The sequence below is a fragment of the Centrocercus urophasianus genome, unplaced genomic scaffold (assembly GCF_019232065.1).
Source record: "Centrocercus urophasianus isolate 14NV4802_14NV808 unplaced genomic scaffold, USGS_Curo_1.0 seq_36, whole genome shotgun sequence".
In the NCBI taxonomy this organism is placed as follows: Eukaryota; Metazoa; Chordata; class Aves; order Galliformes; family Phasianidae; genus Centrocercus; species Centrocercus urophasianus.
In genome coordinates, this window is record NW_024884933.1 from 1,162,708 (window position 1) to 1,181,758 (window position 19,051).

At 52.3% G+C, this 19,051-nt stretch overlaps 1 protein-coding gene across 9 annotated transcripts in view; it reads left to right on the top strand.

The window, feature by feature from the left end:
- Positions 1–19,051, top strand: part of DISP3 (dispatched RND transporter family member 3) — a 116,879-nt gene that overhangs the window by 76,457 nt on the left and 21,371 nt on the right. For 2 of the 9 annotated variants that reach the window (XM_042831457.1, XM_042831458.1), the window contains exon 1: positions 10,959–11,214. The exons of 6 other annotated variants lie outside the window; for them this stretch is intronic. In XM_042831457.1, the coding sequence (XP_042687391.1) occupies positions 11,161–11,214 (54 nt within the window). In that variant the 5' untranslated portion in view covers positions 10,959–11,160. Of the gene's footprint in view, positions 1–2,805; positions 2,852–10,958; positions 11,215–19,051 lie in introns of those variants that run through there. One more of the 9 variants, XM_042831465.1, reaches the window with a different exon arrangement.

The window sequence follows — 19,051 nt, forward strand, 5'->3', positions numbered from 1 at the left end:
TGGGCAGCCCAGCACTGGGCCCAGTGCTCCGGATGCGGCCTCCCCAGGGCAGAGCAGAGTGGAGAACCTCCCTCGTTCTGCAGGCCGTGCTCTGTGCAATGGTCACGGGGGTTCCACTGCCCTCTTGGGCACCAGGGCACACTGCTGGCTTGTGGTCACCCTGATGGCCACCTGGACACCCAGGTCCTTTTCTGCAGAGCTCATTTCCAGCAGCTCAGCCCTTCGCCTGTACTGATGCATGTGGTTGTAGGAGCTGGGTTACTGCCCAGCCCTCCACACTGTATGGCTGCACTCAGGCCCAAAGTGGAGAGCCTTCATGCAATCAGGCACTGATAGACCTTGTGGAAGCTGAAAGCCCCCAGATAAAATTTACAAGGCCTGAGAGAGCCTGCCTGGCATTATTTAATGCTTTAGTAATGAGCACCTGAGCTGGAAAGATTGCCTGGGTAGTTTTATTCTGCATAGATGAACAGTCAGAATTTCAAAGAGGGGTCATAAATATAAGCACGTGGGATGGTGACGGTGGCTGATGTTGGTGTGGAAAGCAGCACTGAAGGAATGAGAAGGTCAGAAAGTGCAAATACAGGGGAAGATGTTTGCCTTCCATTTCCCAACCCCAATGGATGAGAAATGAGCGAGAAACGTACCTACAGTTTGGTACAGTTTGTGTTTGTGTGCACAGATACTGCTGCTCGTGTGCAGTTCTTACGTGTGCCTGAATAAAACGCACTCAGCGTGGCTGATGTAAGCTGGTAATGAACTGTTTATTCATATGAGCAACACGAGTTGTTTTGCTGAGCACATCAACAAGGAAATGGTAGTGATTGGGGACCGATGCTCTGAGCACTGAGGGGAGGGGAAGGAAGTGTGAAGGCAGGCATGCAGATCTGCACTCTTGGGTAATGCATTGGCACAGGGAGGTGGTGGAGTCTCCATCCCCATCCCTGGAGGTGTTCAGGATCCGTGGAGGTGTGGCCAGTGAGCATGGTGGGGATGGTTGGGGTTGGGCTGGATGATCTTAGAGGTCTTTTCCAACCTTAGTGATTCTATGGCTCTGTCAGGTGAGCAGGAGCTGTGTGACTGTGTGCCCATGCTGCTCCCTCCCTGCTCTTTGCTGGCTCTGCTGTGTGATTGATTGATTCCTGTCCCTCATATCGCTGCCAGAGTTAGAAAAGTGATTTTTCCCCTTACTGTACACTGGCACTTTGCAACAAAACTGCTAACCCATCAGCATCACCTCCTCTGCAGAAACCTCCATCACTGGCAGAAATGCACTAAGCTGGTGGAATGCAATTTTACTTCAGGAGCCTCATTAAATTTGTATTCCTTGGAGCCTACAAGGAAGGTGATGGTCTGGCTTTGTCTGCCTGGCTTCCTGTTCGCATTGGGTGATGCATCAGAAGGAACACGATGACACCAGCAGACGCTCAGTGATGGACACTTTGTGCTGTGCTGTGCCCTGTTTGTTATTTAATGGACAGATCTGTCTAAAAAGTGGGGTGGCAGATATCTTCAGCACAGTCAAATAAACACAAATATTGGGCAGAAAAGCCTCAGATCAGCTCTCTAATACAGCCTGGTTAGAAGCCGTTCCCATCAGGCAGCTGTTGAGCAATTTGCCCACATGGTACCCATGTTGTCCTATGGCCTCTCTGGAACAGGGCAAGGATGGGGGAACTGAGACTCAGTTCTTCTCTCCCTCTCTCCAAAACCAATAAATAAATGCAAGAGTGTGGCTTGCAGCAGCCATTAGAGACCTCCTGTCAGCACAGAGCAAAGCCCCTGTAGTCGGGGATGTCTTTATCAAGGACTCCTCAGTACAGGAGAGACGTGGACCTGTTGGAGGGCATCCAGAGGAGGGCCACAGCAATGCTCCCTGATGGAACGTGAGGACAGGCTGAGAGCTGGGGCTGTGCAGCACGGAGGAGAGAAGGCTGCAGGAGAGCTGAGAGCGGCCCGTGTGTCTAAAGGGGCTGTAAGCAAAAGGGGACAGACTCTTCAGCAGAGTGTGTGGAGATGGGACGGGGAAATGGATTCCTGCTAAAAGAGGGGAGACTCAGGTTGGATATAAGGAAGAAGGGAGGTGAGGCACTGCACAGAGTGCCCAGAGAGGAGGTGCAGGCACCCAAGGTCAGGGGATGGGGCTGTGAGCACTGATGGAGCTGTGGGTGTCCCTGCTCAGTGCAGGGTTGGACCTGATGGCCTTTAGGGTCCCTTCCAGCTCCAACCATTCTGTGGTTCTATGACTGCACTCCCGAAAGCCGAGGCAGAGGTCTGCAGTCAATCTCCTCCGGCTGTGCAGATTCCCATCGATTCCAATCGAACGCCGGGCTTGTTACGGCACAGCTCGGCCTCGGAACGCGTTTATCTCTCCGGTAGGGTACCGGGGAGCCGCGATACATCGCACGCCTCGGGACGCGGAGCGGGACCCGCAGCGCTGCCCGCGCAACTTCTCGACACTTCGGGGTGCTGCCCCTTCAGCCGCATCGCACCGCGTTCCCTCCTCCCGACATCACCTCACTCTCCGGGCATCGCTCCGTCGGGGTTTGCCCTCCTCGGCGCCGGTTGCGGGGGGTGACGGGATGGGGGGGCCGCGCACGGGGCAGGCTTTATAGCGCGGCCGCAGCGCCGCCCGCAGCCCGGAGGGGCGACAGCGCTCGGTGAGCTCCGCGCAGCACCGCGCGGTACCGCAGCGCAGCGCCGAGGGCTGACGGCCAACCTCCCCACCTCCCCCCGGAGGGCCGCGCTCGGAGACCGGCGGAGCGGAAAGGAAAGGACGAGAGACGGCGGCGGGGTGCACGGGGCTGCGGGAGGGAGCGCTGCAGGGGAGAGCGGCTCCGAGGCTGCGGAGGTGAGTGCGGGGCGGGGGGAGCGCGGCGCGGCTCTGCGGGGGGGGTCCACGGGGGTCCGCTGCGCTCCCCAGGCCGCGGGGCGGGCGGTGCTTCTCGCAGTCCCTTTTCCTTTTCTTCCCTTTTCCTCCTCTTCCTCAGTTCACTTTTTTTTTTTTCCCCTACCCCCCCTCACCCCCCCCCCCCCCTTTTCTTTCTTTATTTCCAATTAAATCCCTCGGCTGTGTGTGTTCAGCCAACTCTTTTTCCCTTCGAGCACGGGAGAGTTGATGAATACGCACAAAGGAGAGCGTTTCCCCGGAGGCTGTTTCCACAATGAGCCCATTGAGCTGCGCCCGCGGCGCCGTGTTTCTCTATGGGGGGAAAAGTTGGGTGCCAGCACTGAGCTGCCCCATCCCTGTGTCCCTGTGTGTCGGGGGTGTCGGTGGGTCCTCTTTTACCCCACCTCCCCCAACAGCTGCTGTCCAACGTCCAGAAGATGCGTGGTGCACCCTGGTGCAGGGTGGCCTTTCTATTTTGTACTGATTAAGCTTTTCCTACCTAAAAAGCCCGGGTCGTTTTGTAGGAGCCCCGCATTGCTCAGGGACTGTCCCTGTGCACAGCCGGCTCTGGGGCCCTTTTTGTTCCGGTCGCACTCCAAAGTCACCCAGCATGGAGAAAGAAAACAGAGAACCTGGAGAAAACCCAGCCGTGGTGTTGTGTGTCTGGTGGTCTGATGGGCAGCCCTTGCTGACCCTCATCGCTCATCACATCCCCGAAATGAGCAGGGCTGAGGGGCAGAGCACTGAGATATTGGAAAGTGCATTGAGTGCTTGGAAGGGGTGGGAGCTGCTGGGCTGTGGGTGCTGCTGAAATGCTCAGAGATGGGAGGAGGATGAGGTGGGGGCTGCGGCCCCTCGGACGCATCCTTGGCATCCCGAGCTGCTTGTGCTGCTGTGCAGACACAGCAGTGTGCAGCTTAGCAGCTCGTGCAGCTACGGGGATCGCATCCCCTGTTGGGGTTTCATGTGATGTGCGGGCAGATTCCTTTAAATGGGCTGAGTGCCCTCGTGGCGGTTTGAGGAGAGACTGTGGTTAGGTGGGATGAGGAGCTGTGCCCTGGGGAGGGAGAGCTGCTGCGATTCCAATGGCAGAATAAACAGAGCCGTGGTGCCCACACAGCCACACGTGCACACACGGAGCTGCTGCCAGAAAAGCTCAGGGTTTTGTTTTTTTTATCGTTGTTGTTTTGTTTTCTTAAACAGTTTCAAAGGAAAACGTGGGTGAGTTCTTGAAATGAGTTCTGTATCCTCACCGGTAGAACTTTGCTCAGGGGACCCTTCTCCCTGCCCAGCCACCTTGTGAAGTGTTGATAAAGATATTATCCGCAGCATCAGCTTCCTTTGATTGCTCTTTTCAGCTGTGTGTCTGGATGGAAACCTAGCAACACAATAACCGTATTGAAGGGAGACGTTTCAATAGCTGCACTACTTTTATCACATTGGGTGCATCTTCAGAGGTTGGCGTCATCCTGTCGGTTTCTTTACCCCTTTGGAGCCTGAGAGTTTGATGGGGCCCCGAGCCTGGAATAAAACAGACGTGAGCTACTGAAAGAGACAACAAAGGTGGAATAGAAATGCGTAATATAATAAAACATCCATCCCCCTTTTCTTCCCCTGCCCCTGCGAGCACCTGCTGTGTTCTCATGGGATGCACTGTGCTAGGAAGGGAGGGTACCCATGTCACAGCAGGGGGATTCTCAAGGAGAAAGCAGCCGTTGTGTTTGTAGCCACTTCACCTCGGTACACGTGGGGGAATCTAAAGGACAGGCAGCCCAGAGCAATGTGCAGCACAGTGCAGTGTGTGAGAACCAGGCTGGCCTTTGGGAAGCAGCCTTGTTCCAATCACCTGCTGTGAGGAAGATTATGACTCAGTGTTTGAAATGTACAGGGCCAAATTCATCCTTGGGTTAAAAAGCTGAAAGTCTCTGCCTCTACATTTAGCACCATTCTGGTGTTGTCAGCTATGCTGACAGATGGATGCCCTTGTCGTGCCGGCTGCCTCTGTGCAGCATTGGAGTGAGGCACCATCACAGGGAGCCGGAGTGACAGCACCTGGCTGCCCTGCCATCAGCTTGGGAAGTAGGAAAGGTTTCTTCTCTGAAGGAGCAGCGATGCATTGGTACGGGCAGAGCAGAAAGGGGGGAGTTTATCCTTGGAGGTGCTCAGAAAGCGTGGAGAGGTGGCACTGAGGGATGTGGTGAGTGGGGGTGGTGTGGGGTTGGCCCTGGGGATCCCAGTGGTCTTAATGATAAGCAGGAGATGGAAATGAGGGATTTCACGCTGGTGAAAATCTCGTAGTTTTCAAATGTTTGGGAGCAAACCTTTGCTAGGTGCCAACATTTCTCTAAATACTCACTGTTTCCATGGCTGCTTCTCCCAAGATCTTCTGCCTGTTACATGTTAATGAATTAAACATCACAGGCACCTTTCTCAGGGCAAAAGAAAAAGTGGTTCTGCTCCAAGACAACTTTGAGAGTTCCGTCTCTGTCATTTCTGCACTGTCAACGAGAAGTGTTTGCTGTTCAGGGGCAGCTGAGATGTGTGTGTGGAACTGTATGGAGTGCAGTGAGATCTGGCGCGGCACTGCAGGAGGGTCTGATGGCCACTCTGTGTCCCCAAAAAGCACACCATGTCTGAGAACCTCTCATGATGCCAGCGCTCTGGGATAAGTGCTGCTTGTGCAGGGTTTGCCTATTGGGTCCAAGTGCTTAGTGAGTAAGCTTAACTGAAGCTGGAGAGGGATCGGAGTTCGTACCTTGACAGCGTATGGAAAATCTGGATAAGCTGTGATTGTGAATTCTGAAGTTAGAGCAGGTCCTGCTGCACGGGCTCTGGGCGATGTCACTGCCATCTCTGCATACCAAATCCCAGCACAGCTCTCTTTAGCACAGAGTATTTAGCATACAGTTGGTTTAATCCTCTAATCTTACCCAGCACTGACATAAACGAGGACTGAACAGATTAGTTCATTTGAAAAAATCAGGCCCCGTTGTATCTCTCCGTGGCGCTGCGTGGAGAGGCGGCTTATTTCTCTGTGCCACTGCATTTCCAGCAGGTGTGGGGTCACCATCCATGGAGGTGTTCAGTGTGGAGATGTGGCACTGAGGGATGTGGGCACTGGGCACGCTGGGGTTGTGCTGGATGATCTTAGAGGGCTTTTCCAAGCTTCATGATTCTCCATACGGTCAGTGGTGCAAGTTTACCTGCTGTTGGTTGGGGTGGCAGCAGCAGGGTGGGCTGGGGCTTGGGGCAGTGGGAGTGCCAGGGCTGGCACAGCACAGCAGTGCTGCTACCCCTTGGTGACAAGCAGCCTGCTCGTTCCTTGCACTGTCACAGAGACCTGGATGTGCCACCTTGCAGCACAGCCCTGAGATGGTGTGCATCTCTGTGAGTGCATGGCCAGGGGCTGGGATTGCACTTCCAGACCTCGTGATGAAGCCCAACTATGAAAGATGAGTTTTCAGCTCTCCCTCACGTCTCCCCTGTGATGCCACAGAACAGGCCATCTCTTTAAGTGATGGATTTCGCACAGATTTACTCAAGTTCATTCATCTTGATGCAGCTCTAGCAGGGTGAATTCTCTCTGAGTTGTGGCCTTACTGATGTCTTTTCTAAGGGCTGGATCCTGCCTCATTCCTTGCAGAGCACCTGATCTCATGAATAGCTGCACTGCATTCAGGGAGGCTGTTAAGGAGTGCTGTGGTGCCTGTGACTCAGACTAATGTAAGTCAATTTAAAGGACAGATGAAGCGCAGTGTGAGTATGGATTGCCGTGTCTGGCCCCTAATGAATAATTCAGGGACGGCGTAAGAGTTAAGAGCTTCATCCAGCTGTAGGTGAAGTCAGCTCCCCGCTGACCCCAGCCCATAATACATCTCAGTTTGTGGTTAGCTGGCTTTAACCAGTCCACCCCCAGCCTGGTTCAGCACCCAGCAGAACATCACTTGGGGTGCTGCTGCCCATCACGGTGCCATAGCTGTCTTCTGCAGCCCCAGGACAGATGTTTTCTGAGATCTCAGTGCTGCCTCTGAATCCTACTTCTATAGTGTTGAAAAACAGGAAAGATTCATCGCTGGAGCATTAAAAACACAGATACTGAAAAAAAGTTTGGCAAGGCATGTTGCAAAGATGTAATAGATGTGAGGTAGGGCTGGGGTGATAGGACAAGGGGAAATGGAACAGGACAAGGAGAAATGGTTTCAAACTAAAAGAGGGGAGGTTTAGACTGGATAGAGGGAAGAAGTTTTTTGTAATGAGTGGTGAGGCACTGCACAGAGTGCCCAGAGAGGAGGTGCAGGCACCCAAGGTCAGGGAATGTGGCTCTGAGCACCGATGCAGCTGTGGGTGTCCCTGCTCAGTGCAGGGGTTGGACCTGATGGCCTTTAGGGTCCCTTGCAACTCCAACTATGGTTCTGTGATGCTGTCCTTTTCCAAGAACTTGGGTTTTGCTACAGCTGGATCTTCACGCTTCTCTTTGGGTCTCTTTGTGCCTGCTCTGCCACGGCTGCTGCAGGCTGCCTCCGCGGGGGGGTTGGCCTGCCTGCCCAGATGGCTGCAGCCTTCAGCACCTGACCCTTTTTTCCTGTTTTGAGTTCTCTCTGCTTGCTGGGAGAAGCGGTTTGGGGAACAAGGCTGGGATGCTTTCCCTGCCATCTGCCTCAAGGCAGCAGGCTGCAAGCTGGCACAGTTAATTCCCTGTCTTTGCCAAGCTCTGTTAATAGAGAACGGCTCCTCCTGAATAGAAGGCAGTTCTGGTTACATAAATAGCAGAGGAGGGGGAGAGGCCAATGTGTCTGTGGGGGGTGAAAGACATACTGGCAGTCGTCTGGTTTTTTATCTGCTGCTGATCTTGACTGTTGGCTTCTATATATGGGAGAATAAGAGGTGAGCACCATTTACTTTGTGCCCGGACTTCAGGCTGGGGATGTTAGCGCTTCAGTGGCTGTGATCTCACTCCCTCTGTGTGCATGTGACCCCGGGATCTGCCTGCTGGGATGACCGTGTGGGTGAGCTGGAAAGATGCATGGAAGAAAAGCATCTGGGCGTGGTGGTTGCTGACAGGCAGCTGAGCGTGAGCCAGCAGTGTGCCCAGGTAGCCAGGAGGGCCAGCGGCATCCTGCGCTGTGGTTGGGCACCAGCACAGCTGCCCAGGAAGGTGGGGGAGTCACTGTATGGAGGTCCATAGAGATGTGGTATTGAGGGATGTAGTCAGCAGGCACGGTGGGGTGGGTTGGGGCTGGACCCAATAGCAGAGAAGGAAGTTTGCGTGTCAGCATAACTGACCTCTGCTGGGTGTGAAGTCCTTTATGCATGGTGGTACAGAACGTGGGAGGCACTGGGGAATCTGGCTGTTATAGCAGTGGTCTGGGAGGAATTGGGTCCTGTTTTCGCTCAGCCAGAAATGATTTTGAGCAGATCTGGAAGGTCACAGCAGTAAAATTGGCTCTGAATTTTGGACGCTTCATTTCTGGGCACTGGTCTGTGAGTGCTTGCTGGAGCTGTGGGCATCACTGCTGCTCCCCCAGTGGCAGTTAAACAAGGAGCCATTCAGCAACATTGGTTGTGACTTGCCTGGTCTGTATTTAGCTTCTGTTCAAGTCAGCAAAACTTATGGCTCAATTCCAGCAGAACTGGAGCTCGACGGTGCAGCCTTGCTTAATTCGTTGGTAAACTTGCATCTAATCCGCCCTGTTTCCCCAGAGGAATGAGGAGATTGGATCTGATAGGTGTTTGCAAAGGGTTTATGCAGTCTCTGATGAAAGCTGGTATGATGCACAAATGCAAGGCGCTCTTTGCTCCTCGGGGGATGTGCTGTATGTTGACTTGTTTCTTGGCTCTGTTTTGTACCCAGGAGCTGGGAGTGAATTGCTTCTGAGTGCTGTATTAAGGTCTGTGGAAACCATTTATAAAGAAAAAAAAAATTAAAAAAATCCTAATCCTCTCTGCTGCTTTGGTACTGCTGAACATGCAGCATGCTTGATTCCTCGAATTGAATCGTTTGTCTTTTTGTTCCCCTTTTTAACAAGGCAAATGAATTCCTGCAGAAGATGGGGCTGCAAACTCAGATGGAATACGGCCCAAAATTGCACCATAAGCCCAGCACAGCCCTGCCTCCTGCTTGTAAATCAAACTGGGCAAACTCTGTCCCCACATTTCCCCTCCACCTTGCCCTGCACCCTCCCGTCTGCACTCCGTCCAGGAGCTCAGGCACCAAGCCTGGCCAGTTTTTATGGCTGAGTTGAAATGGAGAGGCAGACAGGCCCACGAGAGCATGAAAGTGACTCAATAAAACAGTGGGCTCCATTTAAACGGAGGGTGGTGAGTCTGGACAATACAGACAACAGCTTTTTTTGAAAGCTAAATCTCTTTTGCTGGAAAGCTTGGGCTGCTTCCTGGGGCGTGCAGGGAGCTGCTCGTTCCGGTGCACGCAGCCAGCACTTCCAGGTTCCAAACTGAAGGCCCAAGCGTTGCAAACTGTGGCTTTGCAGGGACCCACTGAGCATTTCTCAGTGCCTTGAACTCTACTGAGTGTCTGATAATTGTGCACAGAGCATGGGTGGAAACACAGCAACACCACAGGGAGCTGTAAAACACCGTCCTGTGACAGCGAGGAGCAAGATCCATCTGCAAGTGATGTTTTGTCCCCTGTGGCACTGCTTAAATTGAAAATAAGCTTCATTCCTGTAAGTCTGCTGCACAGAACCAACTGGTTGGGGGGGTTACCCAGCAGTGATGCAGGGTTCGTAGCACACATTTCTGTGGATGTGAGAGTGACCTTATTTAGATTCCAGTAACAAAGAGCTGCTCTGCAAGTGGCAGAGACAGATTAAGACTGTGATGACATTTCCTTTACAGACCTCTTGCTATTTCTTGCATTCTCTCTTCTCTCATATAGCAATGCGTTGTAGATTCCTTCTGGATCCAAATCTTGAACACATGAGGCCAAACCATTCTGTGTGTGCACCACCTGCCTACATCCCCACCAGCTCTGCTCTGCATTTCCATTCCTCTGACTCATCTGGGAAACGGCTGCAGTGAGTTTGCTGCCTTCCTCAGCCAACTGGGTCTGCTTTCCAAAGGGCCACCTGCAGTTCCACTCCAGCATGGGGCAGCAGAGCTGAGTCCCTGAAGATCACAAGAACAGACTGTGGTTGACTGTGGGTGCCTGAAGGCTTTGGGACAAGGCATATCACAAAGGGATGGAAGGTTGGGTTTCAGCTCCCGATATACAAGCCCTTCAGAAGCAGGTGATGTGACTTGCAGCAGGAAAGCTAGAAAAATCTGTTGTCAAGCCATAAATCCCCCCTGTGTTTTTGTTTCAGTGCTGGAACTTCAGGAGTTTGTCCTGCAGTTAGCACAAGGAACATCTCAGCTTGTGGATGAGAGGTGTGGGATGCGTTAAGGGATGGGGAGCCATCACCTAAAACACTCAGATCATTTGCTGGGTGGCAGTTTCCTGGTAGCCTTTGGGCTGCATGGTTTCCTTGCACAATCCTGAGCTCCTGCAGCTCACATGGCTGGTGTTCCCTCAGCTCCTATTCCCTCAGCTCCTGATGGCAGAGAGGGAATAGGGGTGTGGGCTGGGTCTGCCTCTTGCTGAACTGTGCTAGAAATAGTGACATTTCTGTGAGTCTGTGCTGGGAGGGAGAAGGGGCAGTGCTGCTCTCAGGTCTGTGGCAGTGGCCTCCATCTGCATCCTGTAGGCATGGCTTTGCTGGCGGCAGTATTTCCCTCCATTGCTCAGGGACTAACAGCTCTTTGTTATGGCTCCTGCCTGCATTAGGAAGCATCCTGGATTCTCCCTGAGATTAATGTGTCATTAAAGCCTGTTTGCTTATTCCGAGAGCTGGCCCCTTCCTCTGCTAACAGTCTGCAGGACTGTGCTCACTGAGCTGTGGTAGCATTTAATGTGAGTTTCTGCATGGATGCTGCAGCTGGCAGCAAGCTTTAAGCCCTTTGTACTGGCAGGGGATCTGCTGCCTTGCTGCTCAGGCACAGAGGCATCCCCTCTCATCTCCCTTCAGGAAGTTTTCCCACTGTTCTGAAAACCTCGTGTTCACCCAGGTCCTGCCTGGGAGCCAGCAGCTGCAGCACTCAAAGCCTTTCCAGTCTGTGGGTTTTACATTTCCACTTCCAGATTCCAATGGTCCTGAGAAGATGCAAAAGCGGTGCTAATTAATCTAATTCCAGAAGCAGTGGGTTTCCATGGGAGGAGAGCAGCAAGCTGCATACGCTTCAGGGAGAGAGAAGAGGGGGAGTAAGAAAGATGTATGGCTGCTGAGGTCCAACCTTCTGGGCTGCTGAGAGCCCCCTACAGCAACTTGGTGAGCCCCTGCTATGCAGGACTGACATTTCCATGGGTGACAGTAGAGCAGGGTTTGCTGCAGTTACTTCCACCCAGCTTGTCAGGATGAAGTGTCACCAAAAACCCAGCCCCAGATGCTGGCAGAAGTAAGGGGCTGTGTCTCTAAGCTCAACTCAGTGCACAGAGCTGCGATGGTCTGTGTATGGCAGTGGGAATGTCTTTGTTCCTTCACTCAGGGGGCAATGAGGCCCTGGCACTGCTGCCCAGAGAGCTGTGGGTGCCCCATCCCTGGAGGTGCCCATGGCCATGGATGGGGCCCCGGGCAGCCTGAGCTGGTGGGGGGCAGCCAGCCCACAGGGTTGGAACCGGGTGATCTTTAAGGTTCCTTCCAACCCCAGCCAATCTGTGATTCTACGATTGCTCATCTGTCTTTCTTGCTGGTATGTGGAAGGCTGTGCTGAAGAACCAAATGTGACTGAAAAGCCATGGGTGCTGTGTGCCCACCACAGATGGTAGTCCTTACAGCCTCTCCTGGAGTCTCCTTCTCTGGAGATGTTCAAGACCTGCCTGGATGCCGACCTGTGCGACCTGCTGTAGGGAACCTGCTTTGGCAGGGGGTTGGACTCGGTGATCTCTGGAGGTCCCTTCCAACCCCTACAATTCTGTGATTCTGTGATTCTGTGAATCTGGAAGTTCTTGAGGTCAATAAGCATGGGACTGAGAATACAAGACCTTGAGTTCTGTCATTGTGAGGCATTGCAGCCCATCTGGGTGGCACACATGTGCAGTGGGACCTTCAGCCTGTATCTCCTCTTCCTAGAAGACCACAGCATGGAGGGGAACATTCCTTGCAATGTCTTCTTTTAAACTCAGTTGTGCTATTTATGTTGGAGTGAAATAAGTGGAAGTGAATTGGCTGTTCTGTGGTTGGCAAGAAGGACTGGAAGAGACCACTGAGATCACAAGCCAACCCACCATGCCCACTGACCACATCCCTCAGTGCCACGTCTTCATGGTTCTTGAGCACCTCCAGGGACAGTGACCCCACCACCTCTCTGGGCAGCTGTGCCATGTATCCCCACTTCTTCTGAGAAGAAAGAGTTCCTAATATCCGACTTGAACTTCCCCTGGTGCATCTTAAGGCCATCACCTCTTGTCCAGTCAGTGTTACCCAAGAGAAGAGACCAACACGCCATAGGTTTGCATTTCCAAGTTACCTTTTGTTCTGCTGTTCCACTCAGCGCACACGGTGAGAAGGAAACTGCCCTCTTCCTCTTCAGGAATGGACTGGCAGCTTATGAGGATGCTCTGGAGAGGGGTCTTTGGGAAGGAACATTGGGGTTAGTCCAGGAGCACAGTGAGCACACTATTGGTGGGGGCTGCAGATGGAGCAGAGCGCACAGCCAGCCCTTGTCTTCGTGCTTCCTCCTGCTGCAGGGAGCAGCTGTGGGGGGCAGGGTTGGAGCTGGGGGCCATGCAGCTGAGCACAGAGCAGTGCCAGTGCCCACGGTGATGTAAGCTGGAGAGCCTGAGCATGGGCTGGAATAATGAGTGCCTGACGGGCTGGCAGCGGTGTGGGAAGCTTGAGAAGAACAGCATGCAGGCTTTGGGTGTTGCAGTTTTTTCCAGAGGATTGGAACCTTGTAGATGCTCTCTGGGGCCTAGGAATCGTGGAAGCATTACGGTTGGAAAAGATCACTGAGATCATCCAGTCCAGCCAACCAACCCATCCCCACCATGCTCACTATCCCTGTTCTGCACTGCCAAAGACTGAGTGATGCTCCCTGACAAGCACACAAGGCTCTGCTTGTGGCAGCCATCTGTATTTAATGATCTGTAGAGGCTTTGTTACCAGCACAGGTGTTCAGTGGTAGACACAGGAGCGTGGGAATCCATACACCTTTAACGAGGTGCTGAGCACGGGCTGCTTGTCAACGCAATCCAGGGTGCTTTGAAGTCTGTGTCAGGACACCCAAAGGCACTCAGCTGGCCAGAAAGCAGCCCTTGGCTCAGCAGCAGCAGGTGGCTGGGGCTCTGACAGCATCCGAGTCATTTCTGCTCCAGGTAGGGAAGTCACTGCTGAACTGGTCTCAGTTTGCTTGGTGCCTGTGTGTGCCACGTGCCTGGTGACAGCAGGGCCTTATTGTTAACGCAGGCGAGGAGCTCAGGTGGTAAACACAACACAGGGCTGCAAGGCATGTTTCCTGAGGTTGTAAGCAAGGAGGTGTCTGCCAGCACCCACAGTCGTTAGTTGCAATAAGCACGAGCAAATTATTTTCTCAGGACATGCATTTTCTTCATGTGTGTCAGTCAAGTTCTTGTGTTGGTTTACCTCTGGGGCAACAAATGCAAGCAAACTCCAGTGACCTCTTTCTGTAAATAGTGCCAGTGTGGCAGTGCTTTGGAACGAGCATTTTGGGGAGCTGTGGGTGTCCTTTTTTGGAGTCCTTTGGAAAATGTCACCGAGGGATGTGGTCGGTGGGCAAGGTGGGGGTGGGCTGGGTTGGATTTGGGGGTGTGAGAGGTGTTTTCTGACTGTAATGATTCCTACAATCTCAGAAAGCAACCAAGATGTTGCTTTTGCTGCACACTGCTGTGTGGATCACACCTTTTCAACCACTCTCTCTCCTTTTTCTCCATATGCTCACATTGCATTCCCTTTTTCCAGCCCATCCTTTGTTTTCGTGGCTGTTCTGGAGGTAAAAGGAGCTGGAGGAGCTGATGTCCATGCCATCTCTGTCACTCACACGCATTCCCAGGGTGTCCCAAGTACGGGCTGGCAGGGCAGCAGTTAACACAGCTTCATGAAATGGGCTCATGGCAGAGGTTGGATGTCTTTATCCAGCGCTGAGGTTATGTTGCACGGTTACGCTCGATGCTTCCGCTCAAATTATGCTTGCAGAACAAAGTGTGGAGTTTGCAGTTTGTTGCACATCTGTGCCGTTCTGCGCTCTCTAAGAAATTGGGTATCTTGTTGTTTCAAACATACAAATGTCTCTTCTTTTTCTCTTTTATCCTTCTGATCTCCCTAGCACCTGCCCCTGCCAGATGGGTGCTGCACCACCCCCTCCTCAGAGATGGCTGGGTTCAGCTCTGTGTGTTCAGCCTTCAGCTACTGTCGGGAAAGGCAGCGCTGAAAAAGCTCATGAGGAAATTAATAATTGTGCCTCTGAGCAACCAGGCTGGAGCAGCGTGCAGGAAATGAGGCGTGAGACCTCACGCTGCACCATGAGGAGAGAACAAGGCAGCGAATGGCTGCTGGGCTGGGGAAGCATCATCCATTGCATGCACTGGCAGAGGTCAGAGCCCCCGTGTTTGGGTGCTGGGCTTGGAAGAAAAACTGCACTGCAAAGCGTTTGCAGAAGGGGAGCAAATTAAGGATGCTGTGTCAGCCCTGATTTTGGCATTTCCTGACTGGTGAGTGCTTGACTTTGCAGCTAATCTTTCCTCACTGTTTTTGGCTTGTAATTATGAGTAGGCCTAATCAGTGCTCGCCAGGCACCTGGAGCAGCAGGCAGGTGCTGTCAGGAGAGCTCGGTGGCACAGGTCAATGGAACCCACTGCTTCCTTCCTCTGCCAGGTGCTTTTCTGGGCCACAGTGAGAGCCTCTGTGAGGGCACAGATAGTTAGCAGCCAGAAAGGGGCACTGTGTGAGCTAGTGCTGATTTCCTGCACAAAGCTGGGGGGCTCTGCCAGTCCTCCACCCTCCGTACAGCCCCATCTTTTACCTTGTCTCCTATGGGCACATGAAATTGCAGAGAGTAGAGCTGTGTGTAGATATATAAAATCATGTTGTTGAACTTACTTTTTCTTCCCCATCGTTACACTGCAATCCCAGCAGCACCGTTGGGTCCTGATGTCGTTCTGATCTGCAAAGTGCTGAGGTCAGGCAGTGGTTTTGTGCATCTTCTAAAAGAGGGAAGGGAAAATGCAAAGGGCCCAGAAAGAAAGGAGATGAAAACCTTGTCACTGCATTGTGCTGTGCAGCTGGAAAAGATCTGTTTGGTTAATAATGGAGGAGGCAGCCCAGGCAGCAGTGGAACCAATATCTTTTAGTATCGTGTGCATCTCCAGGCTTGTATCACACTGAGACAGGCTCTGAGCTGTGTCCTCAGGCTGAATTAAGCTGCTGTTTGCAGGAGAGTTCCAGGAGATTCAGGGTCAGGAGCCCGGTGTGAGATGTCCTGAGCCTGCTTTGCTTTTCTGGGAGTGCAGCACCTCTGTAAGTCAGACCTCCAATTAGGGGGCCAGAAGTTGCACCTCGTACCTCCTGCTGCCTCATTTTTTGCACTCATGAAAGGCAGCGAGACTTGTGTGTGTTGGCAGAGGGCACTGCAGCACTCGGTCACAGCTGTGTTGATAAAGGGAGAGCAGGGACCCGAGACAGCCCTTCTTTGTTGTTTGTGTAACCAGCACTTCCCCAGCAGTCTTGTGGACACAAGCACAGTGGAAAACTCTGGGTCCTGAGTCTCAGCGTTGCTGCAAAGCACTGCTTTGGAGTGGATATACATTAATGATGCCCTGCAGCCACTTTGCGTGGCCAGAGCTCAGCGCTGCATCCTTCAGCATGACGGGGCCTGGGAGGCTCTTTGTCCATCCCCGCTGTCGAATGCACATCATTAGAGATGCGGCTTTTTTCCAGCAGCTGGATGCTCTTAGGATGATTTTGCAAGCACAAAGCCCGTTTCTCTTCCTCTTAGAGGAACTTTACATTGCTCATAAAGGGGCCAAAAGCTGCCTTTGGTAGGAACTCTGCGAGTTTTCAGGAATACAAATAGGATCACAGAGCTGCTGGCTGTGCTGCGAAAGCTTTGCCCACGGGAGAAACAAATGTGAAGTTTAATTATTTTGTCGATAGGAATCTCCCATATTACAGAAATTGTCTTCCCTCCCCTTCTAGCCTTGTGCTTTCTTTCCTTTTTTCTCTCTCGCTCGCTGATGCACAGGGCTTCTTTTTTCCTCTAAGAAGGAACAACTGAGTAATTGAAATGGAACACTGGTGAGGATTTTTTAATCTGAAAGTTGGCATTAATTAGTCAGGTCGGATGTAATTAGCTTCCTCATCTGTCACTGCCTCTCCCTGGCTTGTCAATGACTTTCTTCTATCCTGGAATTTATCAGAAAGAAAGAATTATCATGGGTGGTTTGCCTGGTTGGGGTGCAAGTGAGTGACAGCACCCTCAGGGCTGATGGAGTTTGAGCTGGATTCCCCCATCTGCAGGCAGGGGCCAAATTCTTGCTAATCTTAGCCCTCCCAGGTTTGGGTTTGTCCCTTCTGTTTTGCTGTCTGCCAGGCTCACAGGAGACGTCATTATTTCAACCCTGTGCTCCATAGCCCTGCAGTGTTTTAAAAGCTTCATTCATTACTCCAGTCAGACTGGGAGGTTGCAGCAAGGCATGAGGGATGCCTTGGTTAAATTGCTGAACAGGGAGTGCAGAGATGGAGGTGTTAGGATCATAGAGTCATCAATGTTGGAAAAGACCTCTCAGATCATCCAGTCCAACCGTCCACCTGCAGCCAGTGCTGCCCGCTAGCCACGTCCCTCTCATCCTTGGTTCATCCATGACAGTCATCCCCTGGGCTGTGCAGGGCTGATGCCCAGTGTTCAGGCTGAGAGTGGAGCTCAGGTCTGGTGTGAGGTGGCCTCTGTGCTCCTTTGGGCAGCAGAGCCCATTGCTACTGAAAAAAATAGCTCTGACAAAGAGACCTTCCTTATCTTCTGTCTGGTCCACAGTGCTGCCATGGCCATGAAAAGGCAGAGCAAGTTGTCAGCTGGATCCTGGCATTGTTGGCCCCTTCTGTAAAGCTGTGGGTGTGCCAGTGGAAGGTGTGAGTCTCTTCATGGCCACGTTTCTCTTTTCTGCAATGGCTTTTCTGAGCCCACATCTTCAGGCTTTGTGGCATCTGGGCTGCGTGCTGACACTGCCTGTCAGTCCCAACCCAGAGAGCTCAGTGTGAAGGGTGGTTGTGTTTTCATGTTGTCATTTTGGATTTCAGTGAAGCTTTCCAATACTGTTTCTCATAATATCCTTCTGGACAAAATGTCCAGCATACAGCCAAACAAAAATGCAGTGTGAAGGGTGAGCAATTGGCTGATGGGTTGGGCCCAAAGGGCTGTAGTATATGGGGTTACATCAGACTTGGCCATTCACTAGTGGAGAACCCCAGGCTACAATGGAGCTGCCCCTAACATGGCTTTGTGGGTTTCTGCCCCATCTGCCTTCAATGGCATGAACTTGGGAAGCTGAACATGCCACATAGGGGCAGTGGGGGGTCTCCAGTTAACATTTACAGGAGGTTTGGCTGCTTGTTCTGCGGGGTCCTGCCTGCTTTTGAAGCAGTTATGTGACCCTTTGCTTAGGAATGGGCAGGGGGAAGTCCAACAAATCTCAGTGCCTACCCCAGGAGGCTGTCAGGGCCTCTTCTCTGAAGAAAGAGCTTCTGGGAGCATTCTTACCCTCTTTTCCTTCCAACTCAAAAGTATATCAGAGCTTTAGTTGGAGCTGCAGGATTAGGTGCACAAATCCTGAAAGTGAAAAAGTAATTGGGCCGTGCTTCAGCGTTGGCCATCCCTGGGTAGTATGGGAGGTGGGGGAGGGAAACGAGGCCAGCCCCAAGTAAAATTCGAGCAGAGAAAATGCATTTCACTCCTTCTGGCCGATTTCAGGGTTTATCTCCCCTGCCGATTCCATTTGCAGTGTGTTGGGTTGCAGAAGCTTTCATCCTGACCCAGGCAGGATCTGACGAAGGCGGTAGAACCAGACGAGTCCCAGGGGCAATGCTAAGTGGGCTGTGTCTGGCTTTGCAGCCAAATCATGCGGTAAACTCTTTTGAAGGGAGTTCAGAGCTGTGCTGGAGCCAGGGTAGGATGCACACAGATGCACACAGAGCAAGGCTGTCCCCTTCAGGGTAGCACAGCCTTCTGCCAGGAGCACGGCGTGAGCCCTCCGCAGCCCTGACTCAGATCTGATGTGAGTGCAGACAATCCTGGGGCTTTTCCAGCATCTGATGCACTGGGGTTTGCATCAGAATTTGTACAAAGATTTTAGATAGGGTGTAGCATGCTGTGGCCTTCGTGTGTTGGGGGTGCCTACCTGGCATGAGGGTGAGTGGGGAGAGCCAGAAGAGATACCTGAGATCTGATCCTCTTCCTTTAATTGAAGATTTAGATTTTGGTTAAAAAAGACAATGGCATGATACTGCTTCTGGTGGCTCTTTACTGCCTCAGTCTCCCTTGCTTCCCTTTCTTGTCACATGCAGGCTCTTTTGTTCCAGGATTACAATCTTCTCCCTCCTTCTCCTCAGTAGCTCAATAAATGGGAAATTATTATGGCCCTTTACCTCTCTTTCTTTCTAAAAAGAGAATAAATGTGCTTAATCAGGTCTTGCAGCGACTCCCTTCTCTTGAAGGGGAGCCCAGGGTTGCGAGAGGAAGGGCAGCTGGGTGCAGTGGAAGTCACTGTGTTGTGAGGCGATTCCAGCTGCAGATTAAAGCCTCTGGCGGGCATTGGTGCTTTCCTCAGTGTGGGCAGGAGCACGGATGCTGAGCTCAAAGGTTCTCCATGGGCTGGCAGTGCTGTCTTGCAGGTGCTATCCAGAGCAGAATAAATCCTGCAGCTGTTCTGCAAAGCCATAGGCTTTCTCCAGGCTGCCCTGAGTCAGGGATCGCTGTGACTCTTGCTTCTTTGCACATCCCTCTTCTGCCTGGGAGGATTTCTGTTGCCTTGCTTTTCCTGAGGACTCGGAGTTAAGGGGAGCTGGCAATTCATCTGCCTGCAGATAGAAATCCTGTTTAATAGAAACACTGGCAAGGAGTAAAGCTCTTAAATTGCTTCTGGCCTGTGTGTAAATTGCT